The sequence below is a fragment of the Cucurbita moschata genome, unplaced genomic scaffold (genome assembly GCF_002738365.1).
Source record: "Cucurbita moschata cultivar Rifu unplaced genomic scaffold, Cmos_1.0 Cmo_Scf00019, whole genome shotgun sequence".
NCBI lineage: Eukaryota > Viridiplantae > Streptophyta > Magnoliopsida > Cucurbitales > Cucurbitaceae > Cucurbita > Cucurbita moschata.
Window position 1 is genome coordinate 3,356,209 of NW_019268535.1, and position 18,830 is coordinate 3,375,038.

Here is an 18,830-nt window from a genome sequence, read left to right on the forward strand (position 1 = left end):
TTTTTTTTTTTTTTTTTTTTTTGAATTTTTTCTAAAGGAGTATTATTTAAAAGAAGTTTTTCCTCCTAAAATTTAATGGCAATGGTATTTTTTTTAAATGGCAATGGTATTTTTTTTAAAGTTTAAGAATATTATTAAAATGTTATTATCTAAAAGTGGTCCTAAGAATACTTTTTTTTTTTTTTTTTTTAAGGCTAGAGGTATTTTTTTAAAAAAAAAATTAAGTTTACGGATATTACTTAAATAAAACTCATAATTTAGAGATATTTTCTATAATTTAGACCTAATTTTATTTTTAATAAATTACCTAATGTTAAAAAAAATTGAAGTTGCCATCTACAATTCTTAAAATTAAAATTTTAAAAATTCATCAGACTAACCTTAACTATTTTAATAATTAATCTCGCTTAGTTTATTATTAATTTTTCAATAAAAAAGATTAGTCTCTATTTGTTAACTTATTTCTATAAATTTTGAAAATATATTAATATTCGGCTAAATTATAAAAAATAATATTCTAGAAACATTCGAACAATATATATATATATATATATATATATTTTAATTAATGAGCAATTTTGAAAGACAGAATTATTGCAACTTTTACAGCAATAGATGATTTTTTTAAAACCAGAGTCAAAGTTCACAATTTTTTTTTATATAATTTAGTCGTTTATTGTATTCAAATTAAAAATTAAAATTAAAATATTATTATTTAAGCAATTATTTATTTTTAAGGTTCAGAAAATGAGGTATTCTCAAATGATATTAATATTCTTCTAATCATTTAGATATATAACAAAACAAAAATTCACTCAGGAATTGAGAACCAACCTGTCCATTGTCTCTTCTTGGGAACACAAAAATATGATATGATTGGGATAAGACTCGAGACAGAGATTGAGACTGTTCCTTCCCCCAATTTGTCTTGCTTCTTCTAATTACTATTAAATTCCCCTGCTCTCTATTGCATTTTCCACAAATCTAAATCGGAACAACAAATATTCATAATCAGATATTGTCTGAACAAATTCAGCTGTATATGAATCGGAAATTGGCAATCATCTTGTGGAATATCTGAAGATCTAAGATTATGCAGGTACAGGAACTCAATTCAAACATACCAGAGCAAAAATCAAAGGAAAGGAAAAGAAAAGGACATGAATCTCTCACAGAAATAAGAACAGCGACCAGATCTCATGGCTATGTACAATGCAAATTTGTCTTCAAATCAGTTGCTAACAATAATGTTAGCAGTTTCAGAGGCAGAGAGCGAGGACGTCGATCTACTATTCTGCTACTTGAACTTGAAGAAGTAAATAAAAGCACAAGTAATCAGAAAAGGACATGAATCTCGTACAGAAATAAGAACAGCGACCAGATCTCATAGCTATGTACAATGCAAATTCGTCTTCAAATCACTTGCTGACAATAATGCTAGCAGTTTCAGAGGCAGAAAGCGAGGACGGCGATCTACTATTCTGCTTCTTGAACTTGAAGAAGTAAATAAAAGCAGAAGCAATCAGTAAAGAAAAGCCTATAATTCCACATACCAAACTCACAACAATCAACGCGCCGCGAATGTGATCTCCGCCTGCTCCAGAGCGGTTAGCGTGGCTGCGATTCCACCACTGCGACGGCAGGCTCGTGTTCACCGCCTTCGGAAGCTCGACCTCGGAGGAGGACCAGGAGTTTCCTTGGAAGAACGATTGCATATTCGATGAAGAGTTTCCAGTAGCGCCAGGGTTTTGGTACTCCAAACCGTGCTCCGATGGACGCAGGTCTCTCGCATTTGAGCATCCGAAGAAGAAAATGGCGGCGAGAAAGCAATAGACGGCGGCGAATGCAGCAATTTGCGAGGGAATCGCCATTTCTTGTCGTGGATTTACAGTGCGTTGCGTTTGTGGTTGGATTTTATCTGTGAGAGGGAGAGATGATGAGTTAAGAGCATTGGAACGGAATCAAATTTGGGGGAAAGCGAAACGACGTCGGATTCCCCCTTGCCAGATTTCTTTTATATTAAATTTTCATTTACTTATTCTACACTTTTTAAAATGACAAAACTTAAAATTTCAATATTTTATTATATATAAAATTTAAACTTATATTAATTATTTAATTTTAAAAAATACCCAAAAAAATTTCAAAAAGTTTTTAAGAATTTATTTAAAATCTTTATTTTCAAACACTTATTATTGAAAATTGAAACATTAAATATTTATTTAAATTACTTTTAAATATAAAAAAAAACCTATCAAATATATAATTAAAAATTGAGTAATTTATTTGAAAATATAAAAAATAAAAAATTGAATAAACTATTAAATATTTTTTAAAAATTAAAAAACTAAATAAATACATTTTTAATAATTTTTAAAAATAGCCCATATTATTATAAAAAATATATTTAAGAAAATAAAAATATGAATATCTTTTCAAAAAAAATTTAAAAAACTAAAATAAAATATAAATTTTTTTTTTTTTAAATTTCAAATTACATAAACTAATAATAATATATTTATCTCTAAAAAGGATTTTAATTATATTATTTTATCAATCCCTTTTATTTAATAAATTAACGTTACATGACAGGTGGCATTTGATAATGGCTAATGATTTTAGCATGACATAGGTGTAAGCCAATTGGATCAAACAATGATAAATGAAATATATTTATAATCATTCCTCACATAATTACCAAATGTCATTAATCAGTAATCAACTTAATTATAATTAAATTTTAAAATAATTAGGACTTTTTCACACCTCAAACTCGAAACTAAGTTGAAAGTTTAACCAATGTTTAAATGTTTTAATTCATCCTTGGTTTTTATTACCATTTTAATTTTGCAAATAATAGAAATCTCATGTGAGATTTAATTAAAGTTGCATCTAATATGGTATTTCAAAATTCGGTATTAAGAGTGTTCTTATGATTCGAGAATTCAGATCATCTTGTGCTATCTCACCCAAACCATAAAAATTGAGTTGAATTATAATTTTTTTTTCTTTTCAATTTGGGTTGGGTTGAATTTTTAGAATTGAAAAATTCCGACTGGTTCACGGGTTGACATTTTTTTTATTGGGTCAACCCAACCAACCCCACTAAGAGGTTACAACCTAACTCAATGTAATGCCCAAAAAAGTCATAATAGGGTTAACCCCATCAAACCTACTGCAAAAGGAAAAAAAGAATGAGAGAAAATTGAAAGGAAACAGAAAAGAGTAGCAGCTAAGTTTCGTCGGACCACAGTCGGAATCCACCTTCAGACGGGACCTATACAAATTGATATGCTAGCGAGGTCGACGCTGTGTCAAGATCCAAGAACGTTTCGTGAGGTACGGTTCTGAACGACATTTTTCATATCTGAGCTTTTCCTATGTGAAACGAGTCATAAAATATTGATATATTCACCTAGGAACAACTCTACACACAATTTGTGAAGAAGTTTGACCGAAATCTCGATCTGAATACGGAGATCCGAGAATCGTTCGAGAACGGTAAGCGAACTTCCGACACTCTTAACTCGTCTCGTAATTAAGCAAAAATTACGAAAAAAAATACCCGGACGTTGCCCGTAACATGATCTAGAACCTTGCCGAAGAAACCATATTGATCCGAACTCCAAATCAAAAGATATGAAAATAAAAAAAATGGCTCTATGTTATGGATTGCAGGAGAGAGAGAAGAAGGAGAAGAACAAAAAATAAAAAAATAATAAATAATAATTCGGCAGTCACGTGTCGGCAGCCGAGCAACAGAGTGCGGCTCAGCAGGCGCCGAACACACGTCGATCGTCGGCTAGAGCAACGCAGCTCCAGTGAAACGTTGACACGTGTCACCAACAAACCTTGAGCCGAACTGGTCTACCCGACCCACGACTGCGCAGAGCAGCCAGTGAGTGGTAGTCATGCATGCGGCCTGCAACTAGCGCACTTCGCGTTCTGGGTGCGATCATGTATAATATTATGTGAAGTTTTTGGTGAATTATCTGAGGGTGCGATCATGCTTTAAATTTTCATTGTACGTATGCCTGTGTTTAATTCATGTTGGAATTGTGTATTCTGCATTCCAGGTGCTTGATAGATGACTTCGCCCCATTGAACACGAACTTCGCGTTCTGGGTGCTTGATGGAGGCCATCGCCCCGTTGAGCCTGCATGCCTAATTTGCATGAATTATACATTATGATGTTAGACGACGGTTGCATGCACACTCTGTTATTTTCTATGGCCCATTACTATAATAAGCCTCCACGTCGTACAGCCCATTAGCTACATGGGAACGGGTGTGGTCGCACCCCCCATAAGGGGACTATATGGGTTTAGGAGGTACTCAGCACACCCCTAGGCTAGATACCATGTAGTCTCAGATAGCCATGCAAAGGTAGCGCCTCATAGAGAGATACCGACCATATCAGCTCGGCGTAAGGAACCTTTAAGTATTAAATGAAAGGACGATGAACCGGCAAAGCCTAAGGGACTAAGATTAGAACCAGATGTCCTAGAACTGAATTAGGAGACCGTGAGAACCTGTTAAGTTAGGATGCGATGAGAGCCTACAAGTAGGTGGCTTACTGAGTATATTTTTCATACTCATCCTTGCTATGTTTTCCTTTTTCAGAAGCACGAGGCGTCGGTCAAGGGCAGGCGTGATGGAGACAGGGATTGTCACAGAGGAATGGATTGTCTCGAGAGCGTCAGTCCAGTCTTTATTTTGTATTTGCATTCTTTCGTAATTTGTTTCCAAACTCTTAATTTTTTTGTTTGTCGTTCGAAATTTTATTGGAAGTAAATGATTTTTCTCTATTGCATGCTTAAATTATTTTGTGCATTCATGTGTCGTTAATCACGGTCCGTAGTAAAATATTGGGTCGTGACACACCATGTCCGATTTTTAAAATTATTATGAAAATTAAGAATATTTGATCTTTGTTATTGATATTAGTGATGTGTTGTGACTTGTGAATATTTGATATTAGAACTTTATGAAATTATATTTTCCCTAAAGTCGCTACCAGACGTAACTTGTTTATGTGGAAACATTCATTTAAAACAACTTCATACAATGATGTCATGGACTTGTAGGTTTAAACAATACAAAATAAATATTAAAATAGCAATGATCTACGAAATTAAATACAGCTACCCTATCTAAGTTTCATAGTCTTTATTTGCGATGTTGTCGTCTTAAAAAGATGTCTTGCGTTTACTTAAAATATGAGAGTAGCACATGGCTGGAGAACTTTAAGGAATACTTGGTAAGTGACCCCACTGTATGCAAACACATGCAATCATGGAACTTGAAAAACAAATCATTTGTAACGGCTCAAGTCCATCGCTAGTAGATATTGTCTGCTTTGACTCGTTATGTATCATCGTCAGTATCACAGTTTTAAAACGTGTATACTAGAGAGAGGTTTCCACATCCTTACAAGGAATACTTCGTTTCTCTCTCCAATCGATGTGGGATTTAACAATTCATCCCCCTTGAAAGCCCAACGTCCTCGCTAGAACACCGTCCGGTGTTTGGCTCTGATACCATTTGTAACAGCTCAAGGCCACTGCTAGTAGATATGTCTGCTTTGGCCCGTTACGTATCGCCGCCAGTCTCACAGTTTTAAAATGCGTAAACTAGGAAGAGGTTTCCACACCATTCTAAGGAATCTTTCGTTCCCCTCTCCAGATCTAACAATCTACCCCCCTTGGGGGCAAGCCTCCTAGCTGACACACCGCCTTGGTATCTAGCTCTGATACCATTTCTAATAAGATCAATAATATGTTATAATGTTTTGATACCTACTTCATTGCTTCTTTAAGAGCCTTTAGATGATTACAATAGTAACCGCACTAGGGAGTTTCGTCCACTTGACAAAGAACTAGTGAAACCCGAGTAAATGATCCAAATGTAAAAAATATTTGTATTTTAGACATAAAACTCGTTGGAACTTGTGCTAAAATTTGGAAAGTTTCTCCCTCTCATATGAAACTTGAAAATATATTTATAATAAGGAAGACGAGGGTGGGGGCAGGTGAGGGAATTTGGCACGGATGGAAAGAAATCTCTCCCCATACCCTTCCCCATTTCCCGACCAATGGGGAATCCTCGACCCATTTAGGGCAGGCCCTTACGGTGCTTCGACCTCATAGGTTAAATGAACATCTCTACTCACATGTCTTCACACGAATAATTTGGCTCAAATCATTTGTAACAATTACAGAGTTAATCGTATCAATAGTGTTACTAGAATAAGGCACCCAAATTTATTTATGTATTATAGACTTCTTAGATTATTACTTTATGTTATATTAATAATTTTGAATTTTTCAAGCACGTTATTAGTCTATTCTAAATGTCAACCCCAGATCTGGCTCGAGTTTTCATCTCAAGTCACTTATCAAATAACTTCTAGTGATCGGTCGTTCCTCTAAGGGTGAAAGCCTTTATTTACCTTTTTTTTTTTTTTTTTTTTGGGAATTTTCACGATACTAGGACTAATTTCTCTCTAGTTTCTCTATATATAAGGTTCACTCTCGACTAGTTGTCAGCCTGAGTCTCCAATCACATACTAAATACTCGTATCATATTACTAGCTAAAACATGTTCGAAACTTGTATACTTGTAACGTGACAAAACGGACGAGCTCATGTGTTCTCATGCGCTTGCACACTCTCAACCACAAGCGCCCCACACGCATGCACTCTCACACATATCACATTTTTCCTTCGGGCAATGGCTGAAAATCTTGTTCACACGAAGAATTTGGGGTTTCTTAAATTTTTTTCGCTCCTCAAAACACCACAATAGCATAGTCCTTACTCGTATGAACTTAAAACGTGCTCCAAATGACCAAAACCACGCCCAAACCTATACGAATCTTAGATTCAAACTTTCAATTTAATGGGTTTCTGGTTTCTGTTTAATTTCGTTTTTCCCTCCAAATTTGTGCTTAAATAATCATCTAATATAAGTCACGAGTATACATATCATATATATCAACCAATGCATGCATATCTAATAGTTGGAAAGGTATTTAAAACACGATTAATTAATAGGAGAGTGTCGTACTTGAAATTCAAGCTAATCAACGAGCTAACGCCGCTCCAATCCTCCTTAATCGAACCAAAATATTAGTAATTTCCTATCCAAACATCCTAAATTAGTGGATTTAAATGTAATTTCACCTAAAACCAAAAGGAATTGGAGAAAATAGACCTTAAAAGTCAAAATGGAATATTAATTTATAGTTGACTAAGCTAACCACTAGCTAAATGATATCATGTTTTTCAGGGCAATATATTAATTTATACCTCTTGAAATGGCAATAATTGTCAACTAAGAAAATATTAATTTTTTTCTCCATTTTTTGAAATATTTTTATAAAAATATTAATTTTAAACCATTTTTTAAGTGGATAATTTTTATTTTAAAATATAAATTCTATTTAAATAAAAAAAATAAAACATATTAAAATTAAAAAAAAAATTCCCATAGTTTCTAAATTTTAATATTACTATTTCACATATATATATATATAAATAATATATATTTATTCATTTATTTACTTACTAACTAAGTAAAGAAAGAAACATATTGAATGCAAATAAATAAATATATATATATATATATATATATATGACAAAAATTTGGCGGGGACAAGAGTGGGAATGAGAACGAAAAATATAATCCTCGTCACCAACCTTATTTAGCTAAAAAAGAAAAATCTCTCTCCCGTCTTTAAAAGTTAAATATATATTTGACCTTATTTAGCTAAAAAAGAAAAATCTCTCTCCCGTCTTTAAAAGTTAAATATATATTGTTCAAAAGATCGTGACAATTATCATTAATTTTTAAATATATTCTTTTCTTACTATATCTATATATATATATATATATATATATATATATATATATATATATATATATTATATTTTAATTTGAACCCATAATTACTTTTCCAATTATTTATTATCCCGCCTTTAAATGGTAATTTTTAAAAATTTGAATAAATGACCAAAATAACATGAATCGAGTTAGTTGGATTAAATTTATTATTTAATAGGGTTGATTTAAGTAGGAAAAAAATATATTTCTATCCCGAAATATATCACAATTTGTAACCACCTAAGTCCATTACTAGCAGATATCTAAGTCCATTACTAGCAGATATTGTCTGGTTTGACCAGTTATATAAAACAATCAGCCTCATGATTTTAAAACTTCCCTCATCCAACCAATATGGGATCTGATAAGGCAATCATAATCGTCAATCCAAGTTCGAATTAGATTACCTCTTGCATTTGAAACCTTGTTGTAAATTGAGTCACTCTACAATCGAACTTGATTGCATTTACAACGAGAATTACTCGAAACTTAGAAATGGCAAAGATGATGCTCGGGGAATGTCTCAACTTGAAGATGAATGTCATTCATCACAAATCTAATTTTTACATAATAATTTGTGGGTATTTATAGTGTCTCCACAAAATATATTTGTGGCTATGATTTAATCCCGTTCCCCTTAAATATGCACAGAGTACGAAGACAATTTGACCATTCAACCATTACAAACATTTTGAAATTAAAAATAATAAATAAAGTTTTCTAACCACTCATGAAATAATACAGATGCTACTTTCACCGTGCAAATATTCACTTCTGAAACTCCAAATGATCCTTCCAAATCAACCTGTAATACATGATGGTTGAACCAAGCCTATCCAATTTTGTAAATGAAAAACGAATGTTTGTTGAATCTTCTTGACCTTTGATCACGTAACAGGCGGTTAGAACACTTAGTAGTTTAATACCCATCTTTTTCCACTTTCCATTTCTATCTTTTCTCTTTTTCTTCTAATTTTTTAAAAAAAAATTAAAAATTTTGAAGAATAATATTCTTTACTATTTAAATTATTTTAAAATTCTAATTAAGAAATTTGTTGTTCTACTTTATTTGGTATGTGAGTTGCCTCTTTATTTCAACTTCAAATTTTTTTAATCTAATTATTCCTTAAGAGCCATTATATATACGAGCCTTCAATGTTAGACGTTCGTATCATATCTAAATGGCTTCTCTTACCGTAAGTGTTTTTGTAATAACGCTTCTCTTCCATTGTAGTGTCAATGTCCTTGAAGCTGCGGAGTATCATGAGAGTCCTGCTCCTGCACCAGCTGACCATCATCTAGTTGCCCAGAGCCCCCAACACCTTCCTCCGTCGAGCGAGTCTCCGATCCCCCACCAGCCACCGAGCCAATCTCCGGTTCCCCACCCCCTTCCCCCGTCGAGCGAGTCTCCGATCCCCCACCAGCCACCGAGCCAATCTTTGGCTCCCCACCACCTTCCCCCGACAAGCGAGTCTCCAATACCCCACCAACCACCGAGCCAATCTCCGGTTCCCCACCCCCTTCCTCCGTCGAGCGAGTCTCCGATCCCCCACCAGCCACCGAGCCAATCTCCGGTTCCCCACCACCTCCCTCCTTCCCCTTCGCCTCACTACGCCCCCGTTGAGCCACCTAAACCGCATACCTACCATCAGAGAAGGTCCATCGAAGTCGAAGGTGTTGTTTATTGCAAGTCTTGCAAGTATCCCGGTGTTGAAACCCTTCTCGACGCTAAACCCCTTTCAGGTTAGTTCGAAAAATAACATTTTTACTTACGAATCATTAGATATAGCATAAACCCACTTTAGTTTTAGCGCGTATTTTACATGCAATAAGAGGCAATGTTCTAAATTTGATATTAATGTTGTTGTTTTGTTTACTAAAAGCGTTTATTCACATTGTCCAATAATGATTCTCGTACCTGTATGATATTGTTTACTTTAAACATAAGATCTCTCCAAAAGACCGGGTATCAATAGAAATAGCATCACTTATTTATATATCTATGATCGTTGTAGGTGCTATGGTACAAATGACATGCAAGAACACCAAGCATTCTCGAGTAGTTGTGACAGCCACCACGGACAATAACGGCTACTTCTGGCTAGCGACGAAGGACGTTTCGAGCCACGCATACCACCGATGCAAGGTTTATAATGTGAAGTCGTCGAACAAAAATTGCACTATAACGTCGAAAATGAACGGCGGAATAGAGGGGGCGGAGTTGAGGCCGGTGAAGGCATTCTTGGACGCTGAGAAGAAACCGGTTGTGCTATACAGTGTTGGACCATTAGCATACGAACCCACCTGTCCACGTTGAAAGTACGACGGGAGTTTGAATTTACGTGCTTTTCTAGCTTTTCGCGATATTGTTGTTTTTTAATAATTTTTAATCGAGTCAACGAGTTTTCGAGCTTTTTTTTTTTTTTTATTAAGTTATAAATTAAATTATTAAAAAAAAAATTAAAACACTTTAATAGGTTAAAGGGTATTTTTGGAACTCTTTGGAAAGTTTATCGGTATTAGATAAATAGAATATTAACGGTTACCCTTCAAAACTAACGATAAGAGTATTTTTAAATTTTTTTGAAAGTTTGACTGTAACAACTCTAGATTTTCTAGTAACCTAGAGTCGCTACCGTCATCATAACATAAGCATTTTGTGCAAAATAAGCATTTAGACTTCATCGTAAAACATAAATTTTCATCTTAAAACACTGTCACGGACTTACGTGTTCGAAAACATCTTTAAAACGACACAACGAAATATTAAATGAAATAAATAAGCGTGAAAATTAAAAACACTCTATTCTAACATAAGTCTAAGAAAATAAGTACAAGTACTCTATACATGTTCCATGGTCTCAAATTGCGATGTCGTTATCATCCGTATAGAGATGTTTTGCTTTTACCTGAAATATAAGTAACACGTGGTTTGAGTATTTTAAGAAACAATAAGTGACCTCACTACTGAGGTTAGATACAAACACACATAATCATGAGTGGGACTTATCGTATCACTCTATAGTCCTTAGGCAGCTTGTAAGGACCGGATTGACTCGATGACTCTAAAAGTATGGGTAACTTTTTTGCGGAGTAAAAACAAATAAAATTTAAAACATAATATACATTATATTTATATTATAACAAAATAGTGTACATAATAGTTAAAATACAAAATAAGGAACATGCACAATATTTAAAACAAAAGGGAGTGGAGGATGATAGGTGAGGCTTGTCTATGGCACTTACTCCAGAGTCTGCTCCTGATCTCAACCAGCTCCTTGTCCACCTGAGAAACATGGAAAACATGAAATGAGTAAAAAGACTCAGTAAGTAGTCTACTGGTAGATTCTTAAGTGTGTCCTTGATATGTTAGGATACGACACTCTTTCTTGTCTTGCTTTGGTTCTTGTTGTACATACTTAGGGCGTCTAGTTCTTGTTCTTTACTTGTGGGTTCTTATCATGATCTATCCTGAGGACTTTGGTCCTTGGATTATAGTTCTTGATTCTTGTTCTTCGAGTTTGGATCTTGATCTATGTCTAGTTTTAGTTCTTAATCGTTGTCTTGTTCCCAGTTACTTTTTAGGTTCTTGTTCCGATCATGGTTCTTCGTTTTCTAAGACACTCTCCCTAGGATTTACGATACTAGTCATGAACCTGACAACATGTGTCCACGACACTCCCCCTATTCAAAAGACCTGTTGTCTTGAAAACTCCGATTAATCCAAGTCAACTAATACAATTTGGATTTTGTTATCAACTTATTTAGATTAAATGAGTTCATGAAAACTTTAAAGAATGAATTAGTTCATGATGATGGAAATTAACATTTCATTCCAGCAACAAAAATATTTGTGAATTAAAACTAAAAATTGAACAAACTTACGTTAAAATAATATGGAGGGATCTTTAATCTTCTGGCTCGATTTCCTTCGATGGCTGGATCTTTCTTTTATCTACGAAGTCTTTTTAGTTATGACTCGAATTCAACGTCAAGATAAAATTCTAAGGGATAGAGAGTAAGAGCTCTCGAGAAAATTTTATTCACATTTTCGCTCAACTCAAAGCTCTATTTATATAAACTATTTATTTAATTTGTTTCTACAAATAAAATTTTAATTAAATGAAAGTGATTACTTATTTACCTGTGTAATTAATGTTCCATTTTATTATTATAACTTTATTAAATCCATAAACTCAAAGATCTAAAATTAAAACACATTATTCATAATATACTTATTAATTAACAAAAATTTAATGGATTAAAATTATTATAATAATTTAAAGTAATAAAATAAACTAACTACAATTAATTTTCTAAAATTAATTAAGATAATAAAATTGTTGAAATTAACACCATAGAATCAAACAAAAAAATATTATTTATTTATTATATGAAAAACTTCTACCAACCACTTAATTATTTTAAACTTCTGAAATATCTATTTTAATATTATATTTTTTTAAAAAAAATACTTTTGTTACTATTACTTTTAATATTAACATGTAATTAAATTATATAAAGTTGTCCAAAACGAAATTAACAAAAAAATCAGCTCAAATATCAAGTTCTATTAATTTCTTACTACATATTTATAATTAATTAAACGCGCAACCATAGTTATTATAATTGTTCTTCTAGCATGAGACTATCGAAACATACAAATCGCGATATTTATTCAACTTTAAGGTAAAAATTGCAATGCTTCTAAGTTTAAGATATACCTCAATGAAATCGAACATAACACGAATCAAATTAACTGTTCCAAATCTCTCCTAAACTCGATGTTATGTCATCTCCTTTCGTTTCCCGGTGGCTCCCTGTACAATTTACAAAGAATCAGTATTGATGTGAGGAACATCTCTGCCCATGCACCTCTATCTGTCCAATGAAAGTTCATTAATTTGGATCGACCTATCGTCGATGGATTATCGTAAGATCTTACCGTGGCCACGAAGATGAGATGCAGAATAAATTGTGAGCTGCTTGATCGTTAACCGTGGCAAGAATGGTGCGCCGAAGAATTTAGGACCAATGTTCGTTCGACTCAGAACACAACCTACTTAAGCTCAGAAGAGTTCCCAGTGTTCATATCTGATATGGTTTGGTTTAAACTTCCTTGGCATCTGATTTTCCTTCTCAGAAGGACCGATCAAATGTCATTTTTGGTCGTGGAATAGAAGGGGCATTGTTTTGTATGAAGCAATAGTGGGCTCAACTGGAAGGTACCATATCAATCTGTACTGTATTTGTACTTTGTTCAAAGGAGTTACCGTCGACAACCTCTTCAACGGAATTTAGTCGACGTGGTGATATAGAGATTGAAGTTGTATCGACGTCCATCTCAGTACAAGGGCAGTCCTCCCTGGCAGTTTCGCCATTCACATGCTTTACAGACACAGTTGAATCAATAAGCAAGCTACTGGCGTTATCGGTAATATAATTAGAAGCAGCTTCTTGTACCGAGGCACGGTCACTCTTGTTCTGGTTCGACTTAGACTTGTTTCTAAGTACAATATCCCTCAGATATACTTCGGTGTCAGTTTTATGCTCCTGGAAAGGACTCCTCGACTCTTGGTTGTTGCTCCCCATGCTGATTAGTGCATTCAACTGCTTCTGGACAGACATTGCAAACGATACAGCATGATCACGTATTAACGAATCGTGAGGTGGACAGCGCAGCAGGTCGGTCAAGGCCTGCTGGTACTGCAATGAGCTGATTGATGGTTTTGTAGTCCCTTTCTTACGACATATGTTAATAACCTTGCAGATATGCTCACATAGATTACCCATTTCTGCCCATCTGCAATCACAAAGACCGAACTGCGAACCAGGATTCCAAACAACGAATTTCCTGTCTCGAGTAATTTGGTCGGTTACTTTTGCGATATTTCCTTCAACGACAACATCAGAGTCTGGAATTCTCAATGCTCTGCGCCAATATGTCAAACCACTCATCCATTCATCTTTCCAATACCGTGAAAAATTATTCTTCTCCGAGTACTCATCAAGCCAGAAGTAAGAATGTACCTTTGTACCCAGCTTGTAGACCAACCAGTCCGTGCGCTGATAAACATCAACATCTTTTTCATTTAGCAATCGTAACTTCAATTGGCTGTGGTAAAACTCCATTGCAGCACATGTTTCCAGACTGGTGAGTGGAAGGTTTTTTAGTGCAGTAGTCCACAACCCTAAGACCAAAAAAATTTAGACGATGAGAATTTCGATATGATATGCTCCTCCTAGTCGCCATGGTCTTGAAACTTGTTGCACATGTAATGAATGTATCTAGCCTTCAAAACTAATGTCCATAATTTTCAAAATAACCCCTTTAACCGCCTAAATCCACCGCTAGCAGATATTGTCTTTTTTGAGCTTTTTCTTTCGGGCTTCCCCTCAAGATTTTTAAAACGCGTCTGCTAGAGAGAGGTTTCCACACTCCTATAAAGAATGTTTCGTTCTCCTTCCCAACCGATGTGAGATCTCACAATCCACTCTCCTTCGGGGCTCAACCTCCTCGCTGACATATTTTCCTAGCAGACGCGTTTTAAAAACCTTAAGGGAAACCCCGAAAGAGAAAGCTCAAAGAGAACAATATCTGTTAGCAATGACTTGGGCAGTTACACCCCCGGAACACATTTTTTTCCAGATCGATAGCCCACTCTTCCTTCAAATAAAAACAAATGAAAAGAACAAAAACAATGTGCTTGAATGATAGTGCTCATGCACATTGCACTCGCATTTACCATGTCTGAAATCAAATATACAAGAATTATAAAATAATCGCATTAACCATCAATTTGGAGCCGTTAGAAGACTTTGGATGATAAATTATGCAGATATCTAGCAAACAAAACTGATAGCAACAAATTCAGCAAGCATGATAAATTGGAAACCTTCTTTTTCTAAGAAAACCTCATTATTAGAGAACAGAGAAGGAGACAAACCTAGTCTAGGACACCAGGTTGCCCTAAAGTAGTCAATTAAATCTGGATCATCAACTTGATCTTTAATCAGCTGTTCAAATAAATCCACCTTTTCATCACCTCGGCAAACTCTATCCACTGCTTGCCCAAGCTGTCTTAATATCTCAGCTTGCTTCTCAATTTCCACACATTTCTTCAGTACATTTTTATGCCATGCATGACGGACCCGCCAAAAGCTTAATAAAACAGAACATTGAAATATCTCCCTGAATAAAATCAAAGAATACTCTCAATCACCTGAGGGTGGCATACTTGAAAGGAAATGAAAGAATTTTGTGTGTGTGTGTGTGTATGTGTGTGTGGTACAAAATCGAGCTTTTAATGAAAAAATGAAAAAAAAAAAAATACAAAAGACAAGCCTAAAAGAAGCGGGAGTCCAATCCTGTAGAGTAGCTAGATTTGCACTAACTAGTAGCTTTCACATTCGCCAACAAAAAAAAGTTAGATTGTACTGATTAACTGAACTTAAAAACCTTTTGCAGGGGGAATTTGAGCATAAAAAATAATTATAAGCCACTCTTATGGAGAATCATAAGAAATATTGACTGTAGCTCTTTAAGTGGACTTATCGGTCATGTGCATTGGTTTATCCATCAAAACAGTTGAAGAAAAGAAGTCAGCACAGTTTTCTCATATTCAACAAAACTATAACAAGACAAGACAGTATGAATCAATAGCATCTTTAACCAAGAAAACGAACAGAATGAAGAAAGGAATTAAGTCTATAATTATAGACAATTATTGAACTGTTAAGATGATTATCTTTTGCTTCTATATGGATTGACTAGTCAAGTTTGGCTTCCAAAAGTGTCCTTAATTTCTGAACAAAGAGAAATAGTTAACCTGATTGTCGGTACATCAGCAAGAGGATCGTCCACAACAAAGCCAGCCAACTTCCATGTAGGATCTTTGGTTTGAACTCTGCTATGAAGAGCCCTCATCCACCTATGGGCATCTCCACTGGAAAATCTTGGTGATATAATCCAAGCTACTGGAATTGCGTTGTAGTCTAAATTGAATACTACCAGACTATGAACTGGATACTGGACAAAAATGCAGAAAAGGCATAATTAGCATCATCTGACATTGAAATTGGATCTTATAATTTAAGAACGTTGAAATAACTGAGACATAAGAATTAGCTGATATACCTTCAACTTGTTTGTTCCAAACCTGGAATCTGAAGCAAGAAGGCCACGATTACCGAATCGTATCATTTGTTGTAATTGCCACTCTGTTTGAATTCCCAAAGTAAAGGTGTCTGTATCAGTAAAATCTTCATAAAAGAAAACATTACTACGATGGCCCTCAACCCACATGTTAATGCTTACTGCATCATCTTCATCAAGCTCATGAGTGGAACGCCTGATGCTTCTCTCTTGTATTCTTACATATCTATGAGTTAAAAGGTCATCACGGTTGCATGGACCACCCTGTTTCTCCACCGATTCATTATGTCTCTGCATAATGGTCTCCACAGAAACGCCAACATATAGAAGCGACAATACACGTAAACGAAGATCTTCAGAGATGTATGGTGCAAACATAGCACGAGTACCTTCAGCCTTCTTGTCTTGAGGACCATGGCATGGCAATCCCTTCTTGTCTACATGCTTGTCCTCATTATATATGATCAGTGCAATAGATGGTTCAGCAATTAAACGTTTGACAATGAAGTGACAGGTGCAACCCCTTTTAGTGTTTGGCCGTCCAGCATTTTTCTTCTTTGGTATATAAGTATTTCTACTGGGTCGTACAACTCCCCCCTTCCTGTGGTCATCAGGACCAAACGAACACCAATACCTATGTATTCGATGAATAACTAAACTTCTAAAATTTGAAGAAAAACGACCAAGCACAAGATGAAAACATACGTATATATTACACGAATACAAATATGGGACTTACATAATGTATTCCAGTACACCATCAACCTTCGGTTTGAAAGGTGCTTTCAATGCTCGTCGTCGCCTTGCTTCAACATGAAATCTGGTTGGACATTCTTTATTTGAAGATTCGCCACGTACAAAATCATCAACTCTAGCAAAAGGGATTACTGCAACTCTATCCACATTGTCACGCCATCCTTCTACCTTAGACCACACAAGATCAGCGGAAGAAAATTCCAAGGTTGAAGGATTCTGTACTGGAAGAGAAAAAATCTCGTCCCATCTGGCCATCTAAAAAATGAAATAAGGAAATTACAAGTCAATAATTTAAGAAGCAGGACATGAAACGCATTTTAAAAGACCCAAATTTATAAGAACCAAAAATAAATTCTCTCTCAGCACGACAAATCAATTAAGCAAGAAACCAACAGCAGGCACAGAGCTTACCAACGCATTGCAATATCGTAATCAAGGTACCAAAATCAAAATGTAACAAAAAATGACAAAAATGTTGTGTCCCTCTTCTTGATAACTAGGCACCTGTACCGGTACTGACTGTTAGATGAACACAACTCTCCACAATGGTATGATATTGTCCACTTTGAGCATAAGCTCTTATGGCTTTGCTTTGGGCTTCTCCAAAAGGCTTCATACCAATGGAGAGAGTATTCTTTGATTATAAACCCATGATCATTCCCTAAATTAGCCTATGTGAGACTAGTGGGATTTTCATCATCCAACCCTGACAACATTTCTTCACATATCAAGGCTCACCAAACCGCGAAATGAAATTCATAGCACTAGAAATGACAACGTATCCACTTATCCCTAAAATAATAACAATGGCATACTTCATTGAACAGGGGGAGAGTCATAAAGCAGAGGCATCTGATAGCCCAGAACACCCTATCCTTCCCGGAAGAGAAAATTCCAGAAAAAGAAAGCAATCTAAACAACAAAACAAAAAGAAGCAGCAGAAAGTTAGCACTCTCCGCAGCCTGAATTTAACCGGCATATAAACAAGTAGAGATAGAGGACAACAAATTGGAAGACAAAACGCCGACGAAAACAAACAATCAAAATGTTAAAACGCGAACTAGTTCATCGCTACAAATGACCTGACCATAAAACTAAATGCAATCACACAAACTCACAGTCGAATAAAGAAGATTTCAAACAAAAGTTGGACAAAGTAAACTGCCTCAACGTACTGTCTTATCAGAAAACCAAAGCCTTCTGCAACTTGATGCCTATATCTTGTCGCACACTCCACCGAACCAAATGAAACTCGCCCTACGTAGCCAGTTGTTCCGACTCAATTTCCGTCGGCGAACGCAATACACAGTCCTCCAACCACCAGAAAATCAAATAGAATAAATTCGTATAGAAATCTAGATTGATTCCGGAGATACTCCGCGAGATTGTTGGAGTCGGAGAGCTTAGAGCTCTGATTCTCGGTGAGAAATGAAAGGAACAGAGAAGAAACAGCCACCGGAGGCGTTGAGGCTTGCGAACAAACATCTTATAAAAAGAAAAATGAAAAAAGAAAAAAAAAAAATCTGTCAAAATTTTAAGTCAAATACAAAAATAGGGAAAAATTAAATTAAAATTCAATAATAAGACATGCTTAGGGTTCGACCATTCGAAACATGCATCTCGGTTCCATTTTTATTGATTTAAACCCTAAAACACGCTTATTATCCTCCCATTAGGTCATAATCAACTTCTCCGATCATTCCAAGATGGATTTCACGAATAATTATTAAGAAATATCTAGTATGACTACTTACTCGTTGAAGTAATTCTTAAGAAAAACTTGATCGATGTGAGGAATCATGAGCTCGTGGCATACCGAAAAGGTAGGGAGGTCTAAGGTGACTTAGGGCATCACTAGGTTAGGTGTTACAATCGCACTTTGATGGCAACAGACTTGCGATTGTGCGGCATTCACTTCCTAGCAACAAGTGAGTTTAGCCTATTCGTTCTTGCGTCGCCTATGGCCAAGTGACGTATGCTCGAGCCTCTGGCCCCGGTTCAAGATAAAAGTTTTAGAAAAAGGGGGCAGAGA

General features: G+C 35.2%; 3 protein-coding genes across 4 annotated transcripts; 1 reads left to right on the forward strand and 2 right to left on the reverse strand.

Annotated features, from left to right (window-relative positions):
• Window positions 1-1,418: 1,418 nt before the first annotated feature.
• Window positions 1,419-1,871, reverse strand: LOC111456713. Its single transcript, XM_023098681.1, has one exon. The coding sequence runs from the start codon at window positions 1,869-1,871 to the stop codon at window positions 1,419-1,421; it is 453 nt and encodes a 150-aa protein (XP_022954449.1).
• Window positions 1,872-9,054: 7,183 nt separating this feature from the next.
• On the forward strand, window positions 9,055-10,213 carry LOC111457125 (non-classical arabinogalactan protein 31-like). Its single transcript, XM_023099279.1, has 2 exons — window positions 9,055-9,627; window positions 9,900-10,213. The coding sequence occupies exons 1-2, from the start codon at window positions 9,066-9,068 to the stop codon at window positions 10,199-10,201; spliced, it is 864 nt and encodes a 287-aa protein (XP_022955047.1). The 5' UTR covers window positions 9,055-9,065; the 3' UTR covers window positions 10,202-10,213.
• Window positions 10,214-12,536: 2,323 nt separating this feature from the next.
• On the reverse strand, window positions 12,537-18,270 carry LOC111457298. 2 transcript variants are annotated; one of them, XR_002712900.1, is made up of 7 exons: window positions 17,974-18,270; window positions 16,782-17,053; window positions 16,025-16,676; window positions 15,717-15,916; window positions 14,835-15,079; window positions 12,833-14,078; window positions 12,537-12,707 (listed from the first exon to the last, which is right to left on the reverse strand). XR_002712900.1 is itself a non-coding variant. In XM_023099524.1 (6 exons), the coding sequence occupies exons 2-6, from the start codon at window positions 17,051-17,053 to the stop codon at window positions 13,102-13,104; spliced, it is 2,346 nt and encodes a 781-aa protein (XP_022955292.1). In that variant the 5' UTR covers window positions 17,974-18,270; the 3' UTR covers window positions 12,537-13,101. The 2 variants fall into 2 exon arrangements, 1 of the variants encoding a protein (XP_022955292.1); XM_023099524.1 differs by having other exon boundaries at window positions 12,537-14,078.
• Between the last annotated feature and the right edge of the window lie 560 nt (window positions 18,271-18,830).

Bases quoted from the DNA above. Each gene is read 5' to 3' on its own strand.
- LOC111457298 (XM_023099524.1), bottom strand. From the start codon at position 17,053: ATGGCCAGATGGGACGAGATTTTTTCTCTTCCAGTACAGAATCCTTCA. The intron at 16,677-16,781 runs GTAAGTCCCATA...TCGAATACATAG, and splicing joins GGTGTACTGGAATACATTAT to GTATTGGTGTTCGTTTGGTC. The intron at 14,079-14,834 runs GTTTGTCTCCTT...TTTTGGTCTTAG, and splicing joins AACCTGGTGTCCTAGACTAG to GGTTGTGGACTACTGCACTA.
- LOC111456713 (XM_023098681.1), bottom strand. From the start codon at position 1,871: ATGGCGATTCCCTCGCAAATTGCTGCATTCGCCGCCGTCTATTGCTTT.
- LOC111457125 (XM_023099279.1), top strand. From the start codon at position 9,066: ATGGCTTCTCTTACCGTAAGTGTTTTTGTAATAACGCTTCTCTTCCAT. The intron at 9,628-9,899 runs GTTAGTTCGAAA...TGATCGTTGTAG, and splicing joins CGACGCTAAACCCCTTTCAG to GTGCTATGGTACAAATGACA.